This window comes from Hyperoodon ampullatus (genome assembly GCF_949752795.1).
Source record: "Hyperoodon ampullatus genome assembly, chromosome: 15".
In the NCBI taxonomy this organism is placed as follows: Eukaryota; Metazoa; Chordata; class Mammalia; order Artiodactyla; family Ziphiidae; genus Hyperoodon; species Hyperoodon ampullatus.
This window is the reverse complement of record NC_136928.1, coordinates 16,197,384-16,218,898: the sequence shown is the minus strand read 5'-3', so window position 1 is coordinate 16,218,898 and position 21,515 is coordinate 16,197,384. Positions and strand designations below refer to the sequence as shown.

Below are 21,515 nucleotides of genomic sequence, written 5' to 3'. Positions count from 1 at the left end.
ATTCACATAAAGGTGCCACATGCAAAACCGCTAACAGATGACAACATTTGCTATATTCCCTTTTGGTAAATTCAGGTAATGCTCTTCAGACCCCCCCCCAAAAAAAAAAATCTGAAAGTTGTATGAGTAACATTAAAAATACAAGGGAGTTTTTAAAAATGATGTTAAAATGAGTAAAGATGGAAATATACAGATACTAGAAAATGACAAATGAAATGAAATGGTGGAGGTGAAATACTAAATCAGCTATACTGGAAGCTGTCTTTGCACATGGATTGACACAACAGGAGAATCCGACACCACCTGCTGCCACCTATGCAGTGGGCCTGCGGGACAAGTTTCTCCGCCCTCCACAGTGAACCCAGCTGTGCAGGGGCTGGTGAGCACCAAGGGCCCCTCACTGACTCACCCTCCACACCAGTTCACACTCACCAGTGGGCGTCAGGAGACAGCAGGCTCCAGGTGTGCAGACTTTTGAGGAGGAAAGGATCTGAAAGGTCACCTGGTTCCACCCTTACCTGATGCCCACCCTCTGACCCTGCCAAGGGGTGGTCTTGCCTGTGCTTCAGCTCCCCAGGCCCAAGCCTGTTACATGTTTCCAAGTGGCATTTCTAGAGGAGCCCAAAGAATAGCATTTAGAATTTTAGATAAAGGAACTTCCTAAGGGTTCACAAGTCATTAGGATCAGTATCATGAATATGTGCCACATACATTTCTTTTACAGCCTTTTAAATAACATGTAAACATAATAATGATAAAAACAGAATTGATAAAAACATATAAACTAAGAAAAAACTCTGCTATGTGCAGATGACTCATCATCATCTTATAATAGATGACCAGACATAATTTTCTATGAAATTCCTAAGTTTTATGGTCCATTAATCCCTTTCAAAATCTCATTTTAGGAGATATCTCAACTTTCTCAATAGCCATCTTACATAACAGAATGAGTAGTAACAATTATTGCAGACCTAAAAGACACTTTCATCAGACAGTCAAACATGATTGTATTGTCTTCTAGAAGACAAAAAATTGGGAAACCCACCAGAGGACACCAATTTTGAAAATACTTAGGCTTCCACTATCTCTATGCAAAATCCCCCACTGTTGACTGAGAGGCATCAGACAACACCACGTGCGAGGTCCTGACATGGGGGAGAAGGGGAGACGTGCCCTGGGGCCGTGGACTACACACGGGGCATAAGGCAACAGGAGACGGCTGGCCTCATGTCCTCGAGCAGACACCCTGTTCTTTAAGGGACAGGGGTGGCCCCTACTGTGTGGGCGGCTTTGCAGGTATTGTCTTCTAATAAGCCTTATCTCAGGCTGATCTATCAGCCTTTACTTCAACTCCTGGTTCCACCCGTGCTGTTACAGGCAGGCTGAGGCACCAGAAGCACTCGCCCTGACCGCATGAGACAGGGCGAGCATCTTTCCCCAAAACTTCCCTTAACATTTAACATGTAGTGGTCTGCCCAGGATCCAATCATTTAAACTATTATTTACCATTTTACATGGAGATTTTTAAAAAGTAGATTGTAAATCAATGCTCAATTTTGAGTTACTCAGTAGAAAAATAAGTTAGGTGAGCAGCTGCCTAAGTGGGCGTTTTAAAAAGTCTTAGCATTTCAGACGCACCTGGCTTGATTTATACAGGTAACTGCTGATATCTGTGTGATTATGGCTGAAGGCTGTTTAAATGGGCAGTTAACTCTCCACACTAGTGAGCCCAACATTACCTGCTATGGATTCCAACGCAAAAAACATGCTCCATAGACTCTTTAGTGAAATAGTTTTAAAAACATAAAAGTAAAAACCAATCCTTCAGGTCTTCTTGAAGAATTCATATATGACACTAGAGGGTACCCACATTTATTACATAACAGCTAATTAGAGGAAACCGTGTGTTCATGTTTCAACTTTTCCGTAAGTCCCTTCAGGAGGCCTGTAATGCTTGGGGAAAGCCTTCAGCTGCAGGGAATTAAACGCATATTTGCGACTTCCAACATTCTTCATTGTATTTTCTCTTCGACAACCCTCACTGGGGAAAAAACAAGCACAAGAAATGACAGCAGTAAAAAAGGAAAAAAGAAAAGACTTAAACTCAGATGAAATGAACTGATTATTTTCATAGCATTAAAAAAAAGGTTGATTAATTTAAATGGATGCCAGACTCATTTATGACAATACACACGTAAAATGGCGGGTTTCTGAACAAGGCAATTAAGAAGCACAGAGATGGACACAGGCTGTATGGGACTGCGAGGTTTGCATTTCCAAAAGCAGCACTGTATCGAAGTGGAGGACAACCTTTTTTTTTTTTTTTAAGGTAATGGTTTCATGTATTTCGTGTCTGGTTATCTGAGGGGCCTATCCTAACTAGTGGTTCAGAGGTTCTGTCACTTAGCAATTTGAATGGAAAAAGTGCTACTCTTAGCAAAAGCCTTTACAAAGCTGCATTTTTCTATATTAGCAACAGCTGTTAACCGTCTCAAATTCAAAATGCTGATTTTCCTTGCAGAATTCAACATGTAGCAAAACCATCTGGCTCAGAAGGCGGCTGTCACATGCTGTCTCAACCTGGGAGACAGCTGTCCCGGGCACATAGCAATGCCGCAGACTGTGCGATGGCTACACGGCTCTCAGCGCTGGGGTGTCGTGAAGAAGTGACCCCACCGAGGTCACCTTCTCCAGGTGAGCTGCCCTCGTGGTCACCTCTCTCAAGAGTGCCACTGAGCCAGTGAGAGCCCACAGGGGCCCTTCCCTAGAGAACCTGCCACCAGCCTCTTCCGCTGCTGCATTGATCAAGGGTTGCCATGGCAATCCAGTGGGCAAAGCAAATGCCCAACAGAAGGATGAGCTGTCAGGCAGGCCTCACATTCCCACATGGGAGCCTCAGGGGAGCTCTCTGGGAAATGTTCTGATAGACATCAAATTCACAGGCAAAAGCGATTCTAAATAGGAATGACTTCCTATATAGCACGGTATAAGTTCATAGTTTTATATTATTCTAAGACTAGCAGTTAAATCAACTAATTATTAAATTTAGTACAAAATCCCCTTTATGAGATGTAAAATTTGCAGTTACCAAGAAACAGTGATTTAAAAAATATTTCAAGTTGTATGAAGACCATTGTGTCATGCATTTAAAAAAAAATATCAGTGACAATAGCTCAAGCCCTTTAAAGTGAAAATGACAATCTCATTATTAAGAACATGAAAAATATTTTTGGTGAGACAGTGATTTTATTCAGAAGAGAAACTCGGGCATTTTAGAAAAGTATCCACCTGCTTGTTATTAAGTAATTTAGTAACTCAGATACGCTTTCTTGTCACAAGAGCCTCAAAGCCCTCAGCTACGTGTGTGTCATCCGCACTGAGCGCCTAGGCCATACAAGCAGGGAGCCCTAGAGTAAGTGAAGACCATGTTGATCTAACATCCAATAATCAGATAAAAAATACTCCGTTTAAAGCAGAAGCTATGTAGGTGCTTCTTTAATCTCTGGAAGCTCTTACATTATTGGACTATTTCAGATATGGCTTCTCCATTTACAAAGAAAGGTACACACTTTTCAAAAACTACCTATCAGTAGTAAATGTCAAACTGCTTTGAGGAACGAAGAAGAATTTGTGAACTCTGACATTACCTTTTTATTTACATGTTAAAGAGGCCGATTACTGGTTTAGCTGGCTGAATATATACTACACATGAAATTACAGGCAAGGTTACACTTTATTTTTAAATCAAATTGTGCTTATTTCCCCTCAGATGTTTGAATTTGGATTGAGTTTACAAAATCTAACTAATGAGGCTGATCACACGCTGACTCTATCACCCAGTGTTTAGACAAGCTCCAGCCTGGGGCTGGGGCCTGAGTTGTGGACAGAGGCAAGGCCGCGCTGTGGTAACTGGCGTTTCCTGCCGCAGGGGCCAGCCTCCGTCCTAAGGCAGAATACCCTGATCCCTCACGGTGGCTGCATTATTTTTAGGAATCTATAATACACATTGAGGCGGCCTTGGATAGATTTTTAGAAAGAGGGATTTAATTATTTCAAAGCTACATGATTTTTTTTATTATATCAATAAATTATTTCAAGGACATCTATTTTTTTAAAACAAAAAATTAAAATTGAAACCCCAAGTGACAACTGATTTTAGTGACAGCTCTGTTTTTCCTTTCCGGAGGGGATCTTCCCCTTTAGAACTCATCTGGACACGTGAGTGTCTTGGTATCCTGAACATCTAGAGTCACCTGTGCTGACACTGCCTCAGCGCTAGCATTAGCTCAGAAGCAACCTGAAAACCTTCACCAAGTATCAGTGACCCCCCTTTCTTGAATCATCTCCCCATCTTTGTTTTTATCCTGCCTGTTACTTACTAAAGCAGGAAAGATTTCAAATATATATTTAGCCTGACTTCGTAAGGCCTTGGCGACATGAAAACTCAGCTCAAAGGCACGCTGAGCTTCCTTCCTCAGATATTCTAAAGCACCACACCCCCCCGCCCAGCCTCGTCTCATCTCGTGGTGTGCTGTCTCCATCTCACCTCGTGACTGCAGAATTAGAACGTACTGCCTTCTGACCCACCCCTGAAGAGAAAAACCAAGAATTTTAGCCCCTCTCCTTCCATCCATTTCTCTCTTATCTTAGCAGCCAAGCCTACAGGAAGGCCTGGTGGGCACCATGACAGCCGGGGGCAGACAGCCGGGGACAGGCCATGGTGTCCGTGAGGCCCCTCGGGAGGCGGGGGAGAGCGCTTTTCTAGCTGGCCACGGCCCCCATTTGCTGGGCGGGCGGTGGCATCCGGGAAGAGGAGGGGACACTCTGTGTGGTCAGAAGGGCCTCCCTCATCTGCGCACGGTCTCTGCCAGCCCGGAGGCGGGCACAGCACGTGTCACCCCGGGGGCAGCAGGAGTGCTTTACCCAGAACAGGCTAGGAGCTATGGAACGTGAACCGTGGGCCCTGCCTGCCCTCTTTCCAGTAAAGGAACGAGATGGTCTCAGAAAGTCGACTTGTACACCTTGATATGGAGGACAAGTGGTGGACACACCTCTCCACAAGAGTCACAGGCTGGCAGGACCTCACCTGTGACTAGTGTCATGTTGCTACAACTTAACACCGCCAGTCACTTGGCATCTGGAGAGAGACTCCCTCCTGACAGATGTCAGGAGCTGTGCCACAGAGCAGCCACCTCATTCTAGAAAAGACAAGAGTGACCACACTGCACTTGTGAGGAGAGTGGACTCGGCTGCCCTAGGCTCCCTCACTGCTCAGGTCTAGGACACAGCGGTGAGGAGGATGCCCTTTCATCTTAGAATTTAAAGTCTGCTTCTGCCATCTGTCACCCACTGCTTCTGCAGTCGTAACTGCCTCTACAGTTCCCGGAACCCAGACTCAGATCTGAGGCCAAACCAGAGAAACCCCAGAGTCAGTTCTGGAAGTCTGGGGGAGGGAATGGAGAGGCCAGATTTTGTGGTGGACTGGGTTTGTGTGCATGCCTGGGGGTAAAGTTTCTGAAAAAGCCAGCTTCTCTAAATTCACTCCAGTGTTTCTAGAGTGGTGAAAAGAAATCCACTTCCATAAAATGCAATGTATGGGAAAGCCAGCTGGAGGCCAAAACAGGAGCACAACATAATCTGAGCTGGAAAACAGAGAAGCCACCGCCCGTTTCTTATGCAGGATCTATGGGGTTCCCTGTCATCTACTCTGCTGCCTTCAGAGGTGTCTAGCCACCGTTTTCCACACAGGAATGTTAAGGTTACAAATCCTCCCATTTTACAGACATTGCCATGTTAAAATTAAGAGTGATAACAACAGAAACCAAAGTGACCTTTTCTCTCTCACACCTCCATCTGGCACAACTGCCCAAAAGTCAGGCCTTATTTTTTGGTAAATTTTGATTTTTTTTTCATAATTAACCATATTTGATTTGTAAGAGAGAAAAGGTATCTGGACTTGAATCTGGAATTAAAGAAGCAGGGTTTTTTTTTTGATGAAAAATGCTATTTCAAGAAAAATAAATGTATCTAACGTCAACAGCCTTTTGTTACTCTCTGCATTTGTTCCTGGATCAGTTTAATGACAAATATTTAAAAGAGTAATTCTAAAGTCACATGCAATATGTTATTTTTATGTGCCTTATTTGATACAATGAGCTACCGTCCTCACAGCTTTGTGTCATCCCAACTTGGAAATAATAACTTAAGCAAGGAAATGTTATAATTCTGCAAACTATTTGCTACTATAATTTCAGGGACTACGCTTTGAAATGAAAGCAGAAAGTACATGTCCTATTAAATAGGTTTATCTAGATGAGCCAGTTAGAAAGCATCTACACTTTTCATTTCTCTTCAAAAGGAAAGGAAAGGTTAGCAGTACATTTAAAGAATAGTATCAAATATACAAATTCTTTCCTGACAGAATTCCTCTCTCTAGGAAACAGGGCACAAGAGGTATACAGGTAATAAATAGTTTTACATCAGAAGGTAAGAGATGTGGTACAAGTAATTCCAGGCCAGCTAAACAAAGCAGTAACAGAGCTCTGTAAGAACATGTTACAAGCACTGAAAACTCTACAGAATTTAAACGAACACGTCCTCTTGGTGAAATAATTTGGCAGGTATTTACAATTCAGAACAACAAAATGTCAAACTGTAAGGCATGAAATATATCTCGGCGGACCATGCTCTGACACATTCCTTCTATCCAGTTAGGTACACGGTGGCTGGACATGTTCTGGCACTTTTGTTTTTCGGATGATTTGTTAATTTCTCATAATGATACTCATTTGCAACGCAATTTGGCCGCCAGGTATGCTACGCTCAGGAAGAGCCACGCAATCAGTAAATTGGGGCTCATAGCTAGTAAAGGGATGGAACAGAGGAGGCTGGGGTCTAGTCTTAAGTCTCGGATGGGCACCAGGCCGCTCAAGTTCTTCTGGGTGACTACCTCCCGTGTTCCAATGCTGTGAAAAGGAAGAAGGTTGGGAGAAAGGAAAAGAAAAAGGGAAAGAAAATAAAGGAAAAGGAGGGATACATGCAATGGATTTTTTCAAAAGTATGGGGAAAAAAGAGGAGAACCAAAAGATAAGATTTAAAAAAACATGGAATGAAGCCACAACACAAAGAAAAAGATGATATGCAGAAAAGGGTGTAAAAGGGATACCAAAACAAAATGAGCACAATTACAAAACAGGAGAGAAAGAGAAGGGAAAATAAGAAAAAAATACTGTAATCTACTGAAAACAAACACGTGTAGGCCGACTAAATGGTTTTCCATGTTCACTCCCTCGGCTGCCAAGCACACGCCATGCTGCCCTGCCATGCTCGCACGTGCGGCCAGACGTGGACTCCAAAGAGCAGGCTGAACATGAAGAACCATCGGGGGCGTTTGACCTTCTCACAGGTGCCTGAGCGGCAGGTGGTGCAACGTATTTCGCCAAAGCTGCCTCCTGATTAAACACTCAGATGATAACCGTTTCCCTTCAGTATCAACTGCAGGCAGAGCCCTCGCCAGACTCGCCTTGGCTTTTAGGCTGCGCAGCGGCAGGGTGTGAGCTACCATTCCGAGTCATCGTTCTGTGAGATGGGGTCTACCAAGAATGGAGTCCAGCCCAGCTCACTGGAAACTGGGGGTCTGTCCCCCTTTGGTGCTACCAAAGAAATGTGCTGAGGTGAGGCTCCCGGAGGACCCTGGATGCCCTGGATGTGCCATTCTCACGGGGGATGCTTCTCATGCCACGAGCACTGATCATGGGGTCACGACCCAGGCCAGGGCAGTCTTGGGGGCCACTGGGGCCACTTAGGAAGGCCCACTGTTGTGTTTCGGACCCTGCACTGGGGACAGAGGGGCACCACCAGCAGGGAGCTGGAATGGCCTCCGACGGCAAAAGCCAAGCGTGTGCATCTCTTCCCAGCTCCCTGGTCCGTGGCGTCACTCGGCAGCCTGAAACAGGTGCTGGTGGGAGTGTTAATTATGCCACAGAAATTGGCAAACAAGACAGATGAGGTTTTGTTTTTGTTTTTGGAGAGAGCTGGCTGTCAAGCACTTGCTAGCACAGCACTGGCCAGTGCTCACCCTGGGCCTCCAGGACACAAGACAGCCTGAGTGTCAGCCCTGCCCCTCCCCCAGCCGCCCCACCCCGCTGCCTGCGTGCGCTGCTCCTCTGTCGGGCAGGATGCGAGCCAGAAAGCAAGAGAAGCACCGCAGGGCATGGCCAGACCTCCTGCTGCCTCCTTAGGGCTCCGGGCTGCCCCGTGGCCCCACGCCACAGCGGGAAACACCAGCTACCGACCAGCCGCCTGGGGCCTGCAGCCTATGAACAGACACATCTTCCCCACACGGGATAATCCAAAAAACAGAGAAGTCGGGGGTAACAGTGTCACACGGAAACAAATGCATGAGGTCAGGTGGACAAGGGGGTGGCGAGCATGGCACCCGGGGCTGGTGATCTGAGGATCCCGGGGGCGGCAGAGGCGAGATGGCACTGAGCTTTGCTTTGGTTTTTAATAACTTCTTCAACGATTATTAAGGTAACATATGTTCACGGCAGAGGTTTTAGAAAATTCAGAGAAACCTAAATAAACTTAAAAAAGACATCCATAATTGGAGGCAGATGGGGGTTTCAGAGAAGCAGAGGGAGGCCAAGGGAATGATGCCCGTCCCATGGGAGGAGGGTCCTTCCCTACTCAGGACCCCGGGGTCCCTGCCTGTAATGTAGGAAAGCAAGGCCGACTTCCCAGGCTCAGAAGCGCTCAGAGCAGTGGCAGGATGATTACCCAGAGGGTGGGTGGGCAGGCCCCCGGGACACTGGGTGTGACTGGTATGGGAACAACCTGTCAATTTGTATTAAAGGCCTTACAAGGGTGTACACTTTTTAACTTAAGGAATCAACAGGGCAGACGTGGGTAGGAGAAAACACAAGGGTATTCACTGCACCCGTATTTAAAGTGCTGACACACCGTACACAGCTTAAAGATTCAAGGACAGCAAATTGGATAAATTATGGTGTGCTAAACATGATAAGGCCCACATTCATTAACCTGAAAAAATGCTCACAAGACAGTTAAGTGAGAACAGTAGGCTAAAACGGTGGACAGAATTACACATCTAACTGCATCTGTTTGTGCATATGTTTTGTGTACTATTCAGGGACTGGGTACGTTGACCAATGTGTGGGTTAAGCACACTCACACTCATACGTATGTATCTGAACACGCATCGGGATGTTAGCAGTGTTCCTTGTAGTAGCAGGAATACGGAGAATTGTCCTGTGGCGTGGGGGCTGGTGCGGGAGTCACCGGGGTAGGGGCTTATGTGGATTTTCTGATTTTCCTACAAGGAATAGCAATCACCCGTGATCAAAGTTGTGAGAGTACCTCGTGTGTTGTCAGCCTCCCAGTTCACCTGTGCACGTGTGGGTAACTGCCCACAGCCCCTTGGCGGGCTGCAGGCCAGCAGATGGGGCCGCCCACGTGTCTAAGGTGCCACCTGCTCCCTGGTCTTCCGAGACCTTTGTGCTCAGACGCAGTCAGAACAAACTGTTGTTTTCATCGAATGTGTTCACGAAGCCAAGACTGGATAGAGGCCTGGACCGAGGGGTACCAACTGTACACCTGACGTGTGCCTACGTACGGCACGGACCTCATCCTAATATCTGCCCCACAGCTAGAGCTGTGTCCCTCCATTTTTCTCGTCTCTCTGCGGCTGGCGGCCTGTGTCTCACCAGCACGGTCCTCCCCTCCACCTCGCAGCTGACCGCACCAGGGATGCCGAGACCCCACCGCCTCCCAGAGGCCGAGGCAGGCAGAGTGTGAACTTTCTAAAAGTGCATCAACAGGCAGCCCTGAGGTCACAAGGTTTGGGTGAACTTGGAAAGACCAAACAGCACCAAACGGTTCCAGTTCTACAAAACACTCCCATCAAGAGGCAGGCGCTCAGGCATCGCTTTCGTGTACGACTGTGAGAAGGTGAAACGGCAGAGACATACAGAAAGGATAAGAGAATTGAATGCTTTGAAGAATTTGGTGAGAGGACAAATGGTACAGAACGTTCAGTAGAAGTGACTTGGAAACGAGACGAGAACAGCATTGGCAGCCACATGGAAGAAGACAGGAGGAGCAGGTTTCTTATCCTTTCTTTTGGTATGTGAGGGGAGGTGCTCCCCAGCAGTGCCGGAAACAAGGCATCGCTCGACAGCAGACAGAGTTTTAGTCCCAGGTTTCATCCTGCAAACACGCCTGCTGCCTCGGAATCAGAACATCATTAGGGCAAGGTGGCCACGGCACAGGGACAGGGGAGGGGCTGCTGCCAGGAAACACTCACTGGACACTGGGCTCATGAAAGCAAACCCAGCCCACCGCTGGGAGAAGCGGAGCCAACCGGCGCAGCCTGCGGACGCTTGGTCTCCCCTCGGTTTGAAAAGAGACAACGCGGAATGGGAACAGCCGGGGCCTGCTGGGATGCCCGGGCCCTGAGTCGCACCCACAGCAAGATGAGTGGCCGGGGGACACCGGGCACCAAAGGGCAGTCACACGGCCGCCTCCGAGCTCACCACCTCCCTCCCCGCTGCCTCGGCTCCCCCGCTTCACTGCGGTCCCGCTCAGACACAGCGCCGGCTCTTTTCTCCCCCTGACTCAAAAGAGGACACTGGATGTGATGTGCCTGGAGTTTGACTTGGCAGACGTGGAGGAATTTTCCAAAGCCAAACTAGAGCGCGGCCGCCGGGCCCGGGGGACTCACCTGCGCATGCACTCCAGGGCCTGCGTGAAGACCTGCGGGGCCATGCCGTGCTCGTGCTGCAGGATCAGGCACTGCTCCAGCGTCACCGACATGGCCGTGCGGTCCTTGGCGCTCTTGCAGCTGGTGAACCGCACCCCATTGAGGCGGCGGCAGATCTGCCAACGGGAAGGCACGCTTTGCTTAGAGGGAGACGGGACAGGCCGCTGCTGCCTCCCGGGGGCCCCGCCGTCTGCTCAGCCACCTTCCCAGCTCTGCCCGGACCAGCCCTTTGCTGCCCACCCCCTGGGGTAAGTCAGAGAGCTTCCAGGATGCCCAGCCCCCACCAAGTCTCTAGGCCTTTCTGGAAGTGACAGCACAGACCCACTGGTCTCTACACTCTTCCTCGTCTGCACCGGTGGGAACAGCTCAGCAGACCCACTTCCCTGTGGCCACCTCCTGCCCACCAGGCTCCCCTCCAGCTCGACCCGGGGCCCTGGTACAGGGCCCAGCGCACCTCCCCTCCCAAGTGAGGGGCTCGCGTGGAGGGCAACCCCCCTGCTGAGAAAAGGCTGCCTCAGGGCACCTCCTCTCCCCACGGAAGGACACCTGGGAGCATGTGCCCTACACCACTAGGAGCGATCCTAGGCACACAGTCCCCAGGTCGAGAAAGCCCTGGAACAAAAGACCTTTTTTTTGGTATAAGTTTGTGGCAGCCTCGTTTGGCAACATGACCAACTCTTGAGTGGATGTCAAACTATCTACAATTTTTATTTATCGCATTTTGTCTACATATTCATACTTTTCAGTAAGACAGTAAGTACTCAGGAGTTTGATTCCAGGGTGCGGCCCCAGATCCCCCGGGGACGTGAAATCATCCACGTGCACCACGTTACACACAGGTGATGTGCACCCTATCACATGCCTAGGTACCAACTGTATACCGTATCACCTTTCTGAAACGTGGAGCCCTGTGAATTCTAAAACACCTGCCCATGAGAGCTTCAGATAAGGGCCTGTGGACCCGTAGGAGATGCTGCATTGTGAGAACAACATGGGTATCTCACGAAGAACCATGTGACCTAACGCCAGTGGGCTCCGTGACCTGCTGTTCTCAGAAAAACACCAGAGGCACTGCAGGCTGCCCTACAGATGGCCCCGTGCCTGCTTCTCGGGCCAAGAGGCCTCAGCCGAGACCACGCAGCCACTGCCAGGGATGCCACTCTACAGAGGGCACGGTGTGGTCCTAAGCACTGTGTCTGAAGAAGGACAAGACAGAAAGGACCCAAACAAGTTCAGCCAAGACCATCAGGAGGAAGATGGGCATCTTGTGAGAATAGACAAAACATTTTTTAAAAGATAAAAAGAAAAGATTCTAAGCAGCCCCTGAGCTAGGTGAAGAGTGAATTAATAAAATCATAACTGAAGTGAACGTGGACGTGCTCGCTAAATTCCACAGGCTGGAGAGTTCATGACCCAGACACGTGGCGTAAACCAGAACTACAAATAGGGTCAAAGAAAGTTACATTCAGAGATGGTGGATCCAGAGCTCCATGAGGTTCTGGAAGGTGCAGCAGGGTGGCCACAGGTACATCCCTGCACAAGAGGGCAGTCTGCAGCACCAAGCTCCAGTCTTTGTGGGGGGACTATCAGCCACTTTGGGGTGCTGGCGGGTCTCCCCATGTGTGAATCAGGCCCGACCAATAATATTCCAACTCTGTGTGTGAGTCCCAGCGTGGACAGGTGCCCTCATCAGGGGTGAGTGAATGACGAGCTGTGAAACTGCTCTGATACCCGGGCTCAGAGCAGGAACTCCACAAACAAATTGGTGAGAAAGTATCTGAGGTCTTATAAGGACTTCATTTCAGGGGAAATGAGGAGATCTGAGCAGCAGTGTACTAGAAATATTGTTTAAAGAGATGGCAAAGGTCCCAGAGATCTCCCTTTGAACCTATTAAAAGATGCAGCAGGCCGTGAGCTCTAGCTGGTTATCGATTGTGCGGGCTTCGGAAGGGGACAACTGTCATCAGCCTGGTTAATTCCACGTCCGAGGGGGCAGGTTCTGTGTCAAGCTTATCAGAATGCAGGCAGCCCTCAAGTAAGCAACTCACGGGCAACTCGCATTGTGTCCTTGTGGAGAAATCTGTTCTCTTCACTCCTGGCGGAGGTTTTAATTTGTTGTTGTTATTGACATTGTTTCCCTCACCTCAGCAGCCTGCCAGAGAATGTCAACGTTCTTGTTCTTCCTGGCGTGCACGTTCTGACCCAGGAACCGCAGCAGCTCCGGCAGGCACGTCTGGCTCCGAGATCGAGGTAGGCCTGGAAGAGAGACGGGGTCGTGGAGCTGGGGCCGCCCGCGGGGACTTAGCCCCACGGCAGCCAGCGCCGCCGGAAACGGCCAAAGGATGAGTCCCGGCCGGAGCCGGAGGTTCAGTGTGATTGAAGCAAGAAGGCCTGTGTTCTGGGACTGGGCCTGGTGGCCAGCACGGTGAGCACTCTGTTACTTTCACTGCCACTTCAGTGCCACCTGCAAAGGGCAACCACCTGGCCTCCTTTCAGCTCTTTTGAGGGGCTGGAGGGGGAGCTCGGATCATCGAGAACGGGAGGGAGTGAGGGAGCTCCATCAGGGCTTCAGAACCGCCGTCAGGGCTGGAGGACGCTGAGGGCCGGGGGTGGCGACACGGAGGGGGAAGGTGGCAAGGGCAGCCCCCTCCACCGTGACAGTGTCCAGGCCGCTCCGGGACCCCTCCAGCTGGAAGATCAGTCAGACCACCTCACCTCAGAAGCCTGGGATTTTCAAACACCAGGACCACCAGAGGAGAAGAGAAGAGCCTCGAGGTCCCATGTACGGAAAACAGCCAGGGGGCCTGAATCCGCAAATCACCACCAACTGTGGGATGGAACTATGCGTCCGTTTCCACCGCACAACCTCCCCGGTGCACGCAGGATCCCACGCCAACCACTTCACGCTGCTGCTTGGTGCCCAGCACCACGCTGCTCCGGGGACCGGGCCAGAGGGCTCGGCGTGTGACGGGGGCTGTGGGAACCCAGAGGCCGCGAACCAGAGCCTCCTGGAGGAGACGCACGACCTGACCTCCAGCCCGATGAGCGACACTGGCACCCCAGCAGAGTTGGGGGCACTCGCTGGTGGGCCCCATCTCCTCAGCCTCACGGACGAGCGTAACTACTGGGCTGAGGGCCCCCCAGGCTGTGGCCCCCCAGCGTCCTGGGCCGTGGGCAGTGCTACTGGCTTTTGATCCCACGGGCCTCGCCCTCCCCGGGCCTTTACGCCCAGGGCCACTTCACGTCTCCCGGGGCCTTGCCTCACTGGAAACTGCCGTCCCCCAAAACGTTGAGCACAAGTCTCCCCATTCCTGACCACAAGGCTCCTGATCCCCCAGCGGGGCCCTTCCGTCTCAGGGCACCCTAGCCAGGGGGCTGGCCCAGCACACGCTCCCATCCCTTCAGTCCAAGCCTGGGCAGCCGGCACTGTCCCCACCTCCAGAGCAGTCGGAAGGTGGGCGTTGGCCACAGGCCACCTGGCCTGACCCGGGTTCCTTGGGGGACCTGCCCTCCATGCCTCAGTGTCACTATATGTCAAATGGGGATGAAACCAAGCCCGCCTCCCAAGGCTGCTGTGGGATCAGTTAGATAATTCATGGGAAGTGTGTAGAAGGCCTGGCACGTGCAAGGACTTGACAAATCTGTCACTGGTCACTATGATCACTGTGGAAGAACATGAGGATGACCCGGTATCTGGGAGCCTGAGAGGCCAGGTGCCATGACCTTCAGCTGAGTCCTCAGAAAAGCATTTTACTGACCTCTTAAACATCGCTTTCGAGCTTGGCTGCAGCACACGGGGATCACCCGGGGAGTTTCTAAACCTCCCAAGGCTGAGGCCCCGCCCTCTACACTCTGAGCTGGGTCCCTGGCAAGAGGATTTTCCCAGGTTCCCCAGCGAATTCCAACGTGTGGTCAGTGCCAGAGCCTCGACGGCTCCAAGAGCACCCGTCCCAAGCCTCCTTCACGGCCGCCAAGCCCAGTGCTGGGCTCACGCCCTCAGTTCATGGGGAGACTGAGGCCCCCCCGCCCCGAGCTCCTGTGCCCACACCATGTCCCCCACTCGCTCGCGGGCCCTGACCTGGCCCTGCAGGATCTCCAGTCCTGCCATCCTCTGGCATCTCGCAGGCTTGTTTTTCTAGCCCCTTCGCTCGGACCTTTAAGACCCTTCCAGTCCCCGCGCTCCAGGCGTGTTTCCTGTCTCCCCACGTGCCAGCCCTCAGTCCCTGCCAGCCTCCGGCCACTCGAGGCCGTGCAGCGTGGTCGCCCGCCCGCCCCGCCACAGCCTCACCACACGGCGACTGTGAGATGCCCCTCAGACACCAGCGGGGCCCCTTGGCTCTGTGCCCACCTGGCCCAGCCTCCATGCGAGCCCTCCCCAGGGTCTGTCCTCAGCCCCTTAGTGTCTTGCACGGTGACCTCGGGCGTGAAAGCAGCCGACCACATTGGTGACAGGGCGGGAGGCAGGGGGGGATCGGCAGCAGCACTGGGAAGGTTGCTAAGCAAACCTCAAACCCCTCGAGGGATGAAGAGAGCGGGTGGGACCTGCCGTACAGAAGTACTCACAGTCCTCTGGCAGAACCTCCTTGAACTGCTCGAAGTAGGAATTTAACCGCACCAGGCTCTCCACGTTGATAACTTCTTGTAAAGACGTGTCGCCAAACCTTCAGAGGTCACAGGGGGACACCGTTAGGTGGCTAATGTCGCTTTCTCCAGCGCCACGGTGACCGCGTTAAAGGTAACGATGTCGATTCTCTCGATCCTCACGGCGCACGTCTAGATTCTCAGCCACGTTCCTCCCCCCAACCTTAAGGTCATCTCTCCCGTGTTGGTGACAAGTCTGAATACGTTTCGTGAGCAGGAACCCTGCGTGACCTGTGACAGGCATGCCTGCGAGACACCCAGGCCCTTGGGCAGCCCCGCCGCGCGGCCCCGGGTCCCCGTCCTCCCACCCCGGAGGCGCCTGGGAGCGGGGCCGGCAGTGGGGCTCTGGCTGGGGAATCAGGACAGTCCCATCAGTCGCCCTGCTGCTGGATGACCGGACCCGACCAGCTGTTCCTGCTGCACGGCGTGCAGGGCCCCAGCCCTCCCCTCACCACACAGGGCGCCAGGCCCGTGGGGAGTCGGGAGGAAAGCCACCCGTGAGGAAGGCGCAGGTGCTCATCAAACACGCAGCCCTGGAGTCCCAGGCCTGGACGCACGCCCCCTCCCCCACTTCCTGCCCAGCGACCTCCGTGCATGGCAGCCTCTTCACAGTCCCAAAGTCATCGCTCGGGGGGCAGGATGCCCTCCTGTGGGTCCACCGCAACCCAACCACCCCTGATGCCCAAAATGGCTTTTTCTCCTCCAGGCACCTGCTCCCTCGGGGTCGCCCTGGCACACAGGTGAGCTGGCCTTGTTTAGGAGCAGACAAGCAAGCGGGGCACAGACCCTGCCCCCCACGTCCCCTGTCCACTGCCACGTCCCCCGTCCACTGCCACGTCCCCCGTCCACTCCCCCGTCCACTGCCACGTCCTCTGCCACCTGGCCCTCTGCTCACTCCAACCTGGCCTGGCCTCAACCCTTTGCAGAAACCTTTCCAGAAACACCTTTTTCAGAAACCACTCTTGCAGTCAGGAACAGCAGCTGCCAGGCACAGGGAATGTTACCTCCTCCCGAGGACACCTCCTCGCTGGGGGCCCCGACGCTGCCCACTCTCCCTGAAGTGGGCCCCTCACCTCTGGCCACACCTTCCAGATCTCTGCGTCCTGGGCTGGCGCCCTCGGCCTCAGGCCAGCCCTCCACCTGCCCCCAGCGTGACCCCCCCCGGTCACACCCACCCAGAGGCCTGCCCCCCTCCTCGGCGCCCCTCGCACCTGCCCCGCTGAAGACCTCGTCTCGGCTCTCCAGTCTGTCCACTCCCATCTGCACTGCCCCTGCCTGACCCAGGTCACCGCCTCTGGCCCAGACTCTTCCCGACAACCCCCTCGTCACATCTGACCCCTCCCATCTTTCCAGCACGTGGCAGGCAGGTGACCTTCTTCAGATGTGACTCTGATGGTGTCCTGTCCCACTGAAAGGTCTCCGACCGTGTGGGGAGGACCCTACACCTGGGGGTCAATGGACACTGACCACTGGGCTCAAAAGGCTCAACAGGAATATGGCATATCGTCCTGGAGACCAAATGTCCTTAACAGCAAGTACTTTATCTTTTAGTTCTAAAACATGTAGATCACATGCATGCAATGACATGACAGGAAAGGTTTTCATGTACCAATAGGTCATTAGAAGCTACACACACCCAATCCCCTCCTCTCCAACACCTGCACACACTCTTGCACACGTGGGCACACGTGACTCTTCCCTGCTGCCTGGCAGGTGACCCTGGAGGAGTTTACGAGGCACAGGCCTTTAGGACCAAGGCGTGGCTCTATGCCTGGCATCCAGGCCTCTCTGTCCTCACCCCTGCCCACTGCTGCCTGCTACCTGAGCCTCCAGCCCCACGTGGCTTCTCCCCACCTGCCTTTGTTCAGGCTCCTTGGCCTGGGATGCCAGGTCTCTCCTCCACCTCCTCATATAACCAACTCCTACTTACTCTTTAAAACCCACTTCCAGGAAGCTCTCCCAGACCCCCTGAGACCTCACTAGGGCCCCTACTCCCTGCATTCATCTTAATCCTTGCAGCCACATCTCTCTGCTACCAGCCCAAGTCTCTCGAGGACACGGACCTCGTCTGGTTCATCTTTGTGTTCCAGCACCAAGGCCGAGCCTGGTACGCGGCTGAACTTAAAGGAAGGAGGGATAACAAAGTCCACGTGGCCCTCAGAGCCCGAAGAGGACTAAGTACACGCTCTCCAGCAGCTCAGCGACCGACGGACGCAGCCCCTGGCCCACAGAGGTGGCCCAGCACGCACCTCTCGGCCAGCGTCTGCTGCTCGTTGATGCCCACGTTGAAGAGCACGGGCTGCACTCGCAGCAGCATCCCGCTCTGGATCTCCCGGGGCAGGGCGTCAAACAGGGGGCCCGGCAGGGGGACCCGCACGTTAAAGCCATCCCTGAAACGCAGAAGAGGAGGGTCAGGCCTGCGACAGGGAGATGCGAGACAGGCAAGCAAGGAGGAAGGCCCCGCTGGCCCCAGAACGGGACAGCAGCCTGGCCCGGCTCGGAGGTCTCCTAGCTGCCGGTCACCAACCTGTACAGGGCTGTGAAATGAATGTAGCGGGCTGGGATGAGCGTTTCCAGCTGAATGAAACGGAATAAAGCAAAAATGAAACGTGCATCACATGTGATGAACACAGATTAAAACACTGTGCTAGGGCTTCCCTGGTGGCGCAGTGGTTGAGCGTCCGCCTGCCGATGCAGGGGACACGGGTTCGTGCCCTGGTCTGGGAGGAGCCCACATGCCGTGGAGCGGCTGGGCCCGTGAGCCATGGCCGCTGAGCCTGTGTGTCTGGAGCCTGTGCTCCACAACGGGAGAGGCCACAACAGTGAGAGGCCCATGTACCGCAAAAAACAAAAAACAAAAAACAAACAAAAAAAAAAAAAACAAAACACTGTGCTAGTTCTGAGAATCAGAAAAGCATTTATACCGATTTCCTGTGATGACGGGCAGCATGTCGGTTGATGCATTAGAAGTGGCCTGAGTGACTTTGAAGGTCACGTTCCTCAAGTCCATGATCCCAAGGCTCATGTCCTCCAGCATGGCCAGCTCCTCCCCTGGAGGCAAGAGAGGGAAAGGGCTGTCAGGCAGAGGGGACCTGCGCTCTCCCCTGGACTCAGTGTGGCCACGGAAGGACAACGATGAGCTCAGGGTGGCAGTGACGAGGCGGTGAGAGTTGGGGGGAAGCTGGCCAAGTGCCTCACTTCTCCATGAGTAAAGCCCACTACTGAAGTCCTATGGCCACATTAAAAAGCGCAGCTGGTGCAACCACGCCTCATAGTTCCCGGCGCTTTCCTGGCGAAGAAGGGAGGGGTGGGGGACCTACACGCGGGAACCTCAGAAGGCAAAGCCGGCTCTTTAGGTGTTGTGATCTTTCTGTATTCCTTAGATCTTTTGATATTTCTTCAATGTCTTAGAACTCCAAAGATTAACAGATACTTAAAAAAAATTATCCGTTTTTACCTTCTAAGAAGAAATAAACAGAAAACTAAGGTGAGGAGAAGAAAGCATTTAAAAGATAATTTGGAGGGGCTTCCCTGGTGGTGCAGTGGTTGAGAATCTGCCTGCTAATGCAGGGGACATGGGTTCAAGCCCTGGTCTGGGAGGATCTCACATGCCGTGGAGCAACTAGGCCCATGAGCCACAACTACTGAGCCTGAGCGTCTGGAACCTGTGCTCCGCAACAAGAGAGGCCACGATAGTGAGAGGCCCGCGCACTGCGATGAAGAGTGGCCCCCGCTTGCCACAACTGGAGGAAGCCCTCGCACAGAAACGAAGACCCAACACAGCAAAAATAAATTAATTAATTAATAAATTCCTACCCCCAACATCTTCTTAAAAAAAAAAAAAAAGACAATTTGGAAATATCAACAAGTTTTTAAAATACTCCTACTGTGTGACCCAGCAACTTTCCTTCTAATAATTTAGTGGGTGCAGAAATGGGCCACAAGCGGGTGTGTGTCTGTGTGTAACTACACAGGACTTTTTTTAGTTCTTTGTCACCTATCGGGGTATGTTTGGATACATTTTAATCAGTATGTGTTACCTGCATATCAGAAAACCACTTAGGGAGACGAGCGGGGGTCACACACGGAGGCTCTCACAACCCCAGCCCAGGCGGCTCACCGTAGGTGCTCAGCAAGCTCTCAAACTGGGCGAGCAGCCCGATGGTGTAGAGCTGCCGCAAGAAGCCGTCGTCGTGCAGGCAGTTCCTCAGCTTGATGATGAAGCCACAGATGAGCGCGGTCAGCTGCAGGGGACAGACACCGCCTCACCTCGCGCCTGGCCCTCCCCGGTTCCTGCGCCCGCGCTGCGCTGCCTGCAGCGGCCCCTCGCCCTCGGGGCCTGGGACCAGGACCGCAGAGGCCACGGGAGGCTCACTTCCAAAGGTTCGTCTGGTTTTGGTTCAGCTTCCAACCCGACCTTGGGGTCACTCCTGGGCCAGAACCTTCTGGAAGCCCAGAATTATTTCCCCATGGTGAAAGGAAAGGCCTCTATGCCTAAAGATCCAGATCAGTGCCGGGTGGAAAGCGGGGTGCTCACGACGAGGGGCAGGAGTGGAGAACAGGTCCCTCCACTAGTCTCCTGGGCAGAGGTGTCCCGTGCACAGCCCCGGCCTCGCGGTGACAGGAAGCCGCACAGAACCCACCAAGCCTCTGCCACCGTTCACTCTGCTAATCAGATTACTGCATCTGAAAACTGGTGATGCTCATTTAAGCTCTTCCCTCCTCTGAAGGGAAATCGAAATCACCAGGATAGAGCTGTGCCTGAGCAGGTCTAATACCTGCTGCTTTATAAACCAGAAAACAGATTGCGCATCTTCCCTCAATGAACTCCTCTGCAGGGAAAAACAAAGGTGGCACCAGGGCCGGTGTGACCCCAGGCTCCTTGGGGCAGGTTCCCAGGGAGCAGGCGTGAAGCCGGACCGTCCTGAGCACCTGCGATCCAGCAGTTCCCCTCCCCCTCCCGCCAAGGCCAACACCCAGGCCTCAGGCCACACGGGCAAAGCCACAGGCGGGAGGGCACAGCGCCACGCTGGTTTCCTCAACCGCACGAGAGGGACAGGTTCACCTACCGTCTGGCAGAAGACCACATCGCGGCGGTACTGCAGGCTCAGGAAGGTGGCAATGGTGGGCGCGCTGTCCTGCATGAGCAGGAAGACCATCGCCTTCTTGGCCTTGTCGCTCATCATGGCCACGCAGTCCGTGAGGGTGGTCAGCAGGGGGTACAGGGCCTCGCTCCACTCACCTGGCACGAGGGGCAGTCGGCTCAGAAGGCGGCGCTTCGAAGGCCCCCGGCCCCCGTCCCGCACCGGCCCTGCCACCCCGCCCGTCCCTCCCGCCTCCGCACGGCCCAGAGGTGGCTCCAAGTTCAGCCCCGGTCTCTGCCCTCCTAGCCTGAAGCTTCTCCAGCAAACGCACCATCAGCCCTCCTCGGGGACCGCTGACACCCCCTCTGGGGACTCGACACACTCACAGCCCTGACTGTTCCTTTCGAGGAAGATGGCAGGGAGCTCTGGGAGTCATGACTCAGCAAGAACACACTGTGTCTGCGGAGGCCAGCGCCTCCCCGGCACCGCCGTCCCTCGCAGGGTACCTGCTATCTGGCTTCTCTGACCCAGGTGGCGAGGCGGAGCCCCGGGCTTCCAGAGCAAGGCCAACCCAGCCTGGCCAAGCCTTTGCGCAGCGGGCGGAGGCCCCACCCACGACTGCGGAAGGACCCTCCCCGGCCGCCTCCGCAGCCACAGCCCTCAGTGTCCCCGCCTCCTGCGCTTTCTTCCCCGCCGCCACCTTCCTGCCGGACTCCCTCTATTCTTGGCTTAGTGGTGTTTTTCTGTTTTTGGAATATAAGGAAACTTTGACCCTGTACCAAAACAACTTTTTAAAAATAGAACCTCAGGGGAGAAAAACAGAGTGAAAGGTATTTTCGGCTTTGGCTCTTTTTTGGTCCTTCCTATTTAGAAGACATTTAGAAGAGAAAAGACATGCCCCCATCAGTTATATTTTTTTAACAGGCCACCAAGCCCAGAAATAGGCACTGGATCATCACCACTGGGTGAGCCCACCCGGAGCGCGGCGAAGGCAGGTGTGTGCAGCC

At 53.0% G+C, this 21,515-nt stretch overlaps 1 protein-coding gene across 8 annotated transcripts in view; it reads right to left on the bottom strand.

The window, feature by feature from the left end:
- Nucleotides 1-1,911: 1,911 nt before the first annotated feature.
- INPP4A (inositol polyphosphate-4-phosphatase type I A) overlaps nucleotides 1,912-21,515 on the bottom strand; it is a gene marked incomplete at both ends in the record, with an annotated part of 53,739 nt that continues 34,135 nt past the window's right edge. For 6 of the 8 annotated variants that reach the window (XM_079721031.1, XM_079721027.1, XM_079721032.1 and 3 more), the window contains 8 exons: nucleotides 1,912-2,044; nucleotides 10,745-10,899; nucleotides 12,927-13,039; nucleotides 15,347-15,444; nucleotides 17,674-17,814; nucleotides 18,349-18,475; nucleotides 19,545-19,668; nucleotides 20,494-20,666. In XM_079721031.1, coding sequence (XP_079577157.1) covers nucleotides 1,912-2,044; nucleotides 10,745-10,899; nucleotides 12,927-13,039; nucleotides 15,347-15,444; nucleotides 17,674-17,814; nucleotides 18,349-18,475; nucleotides 19,545-19,668; nucleotides 20,494-20,666 — 1,064 coding nt within the window. Of the gene's footprint in view, nucleotides 2,045-6,684; nucleotides 6,969-10,744; nucleotides 10,900-12,926; nucleotides 13,040-15,346; nucleotides 15,445-17,673; nucleotides 17,815-18,348; nucleotides 18,476-19,544; nucleotides 19,669-20,493; nucleotides 20,667-21,515 lie in introns of those variants that run through there. The other 2 variants (XM_079721028.1, XM_079721029.1) reach the window with 1 other exon arrangement.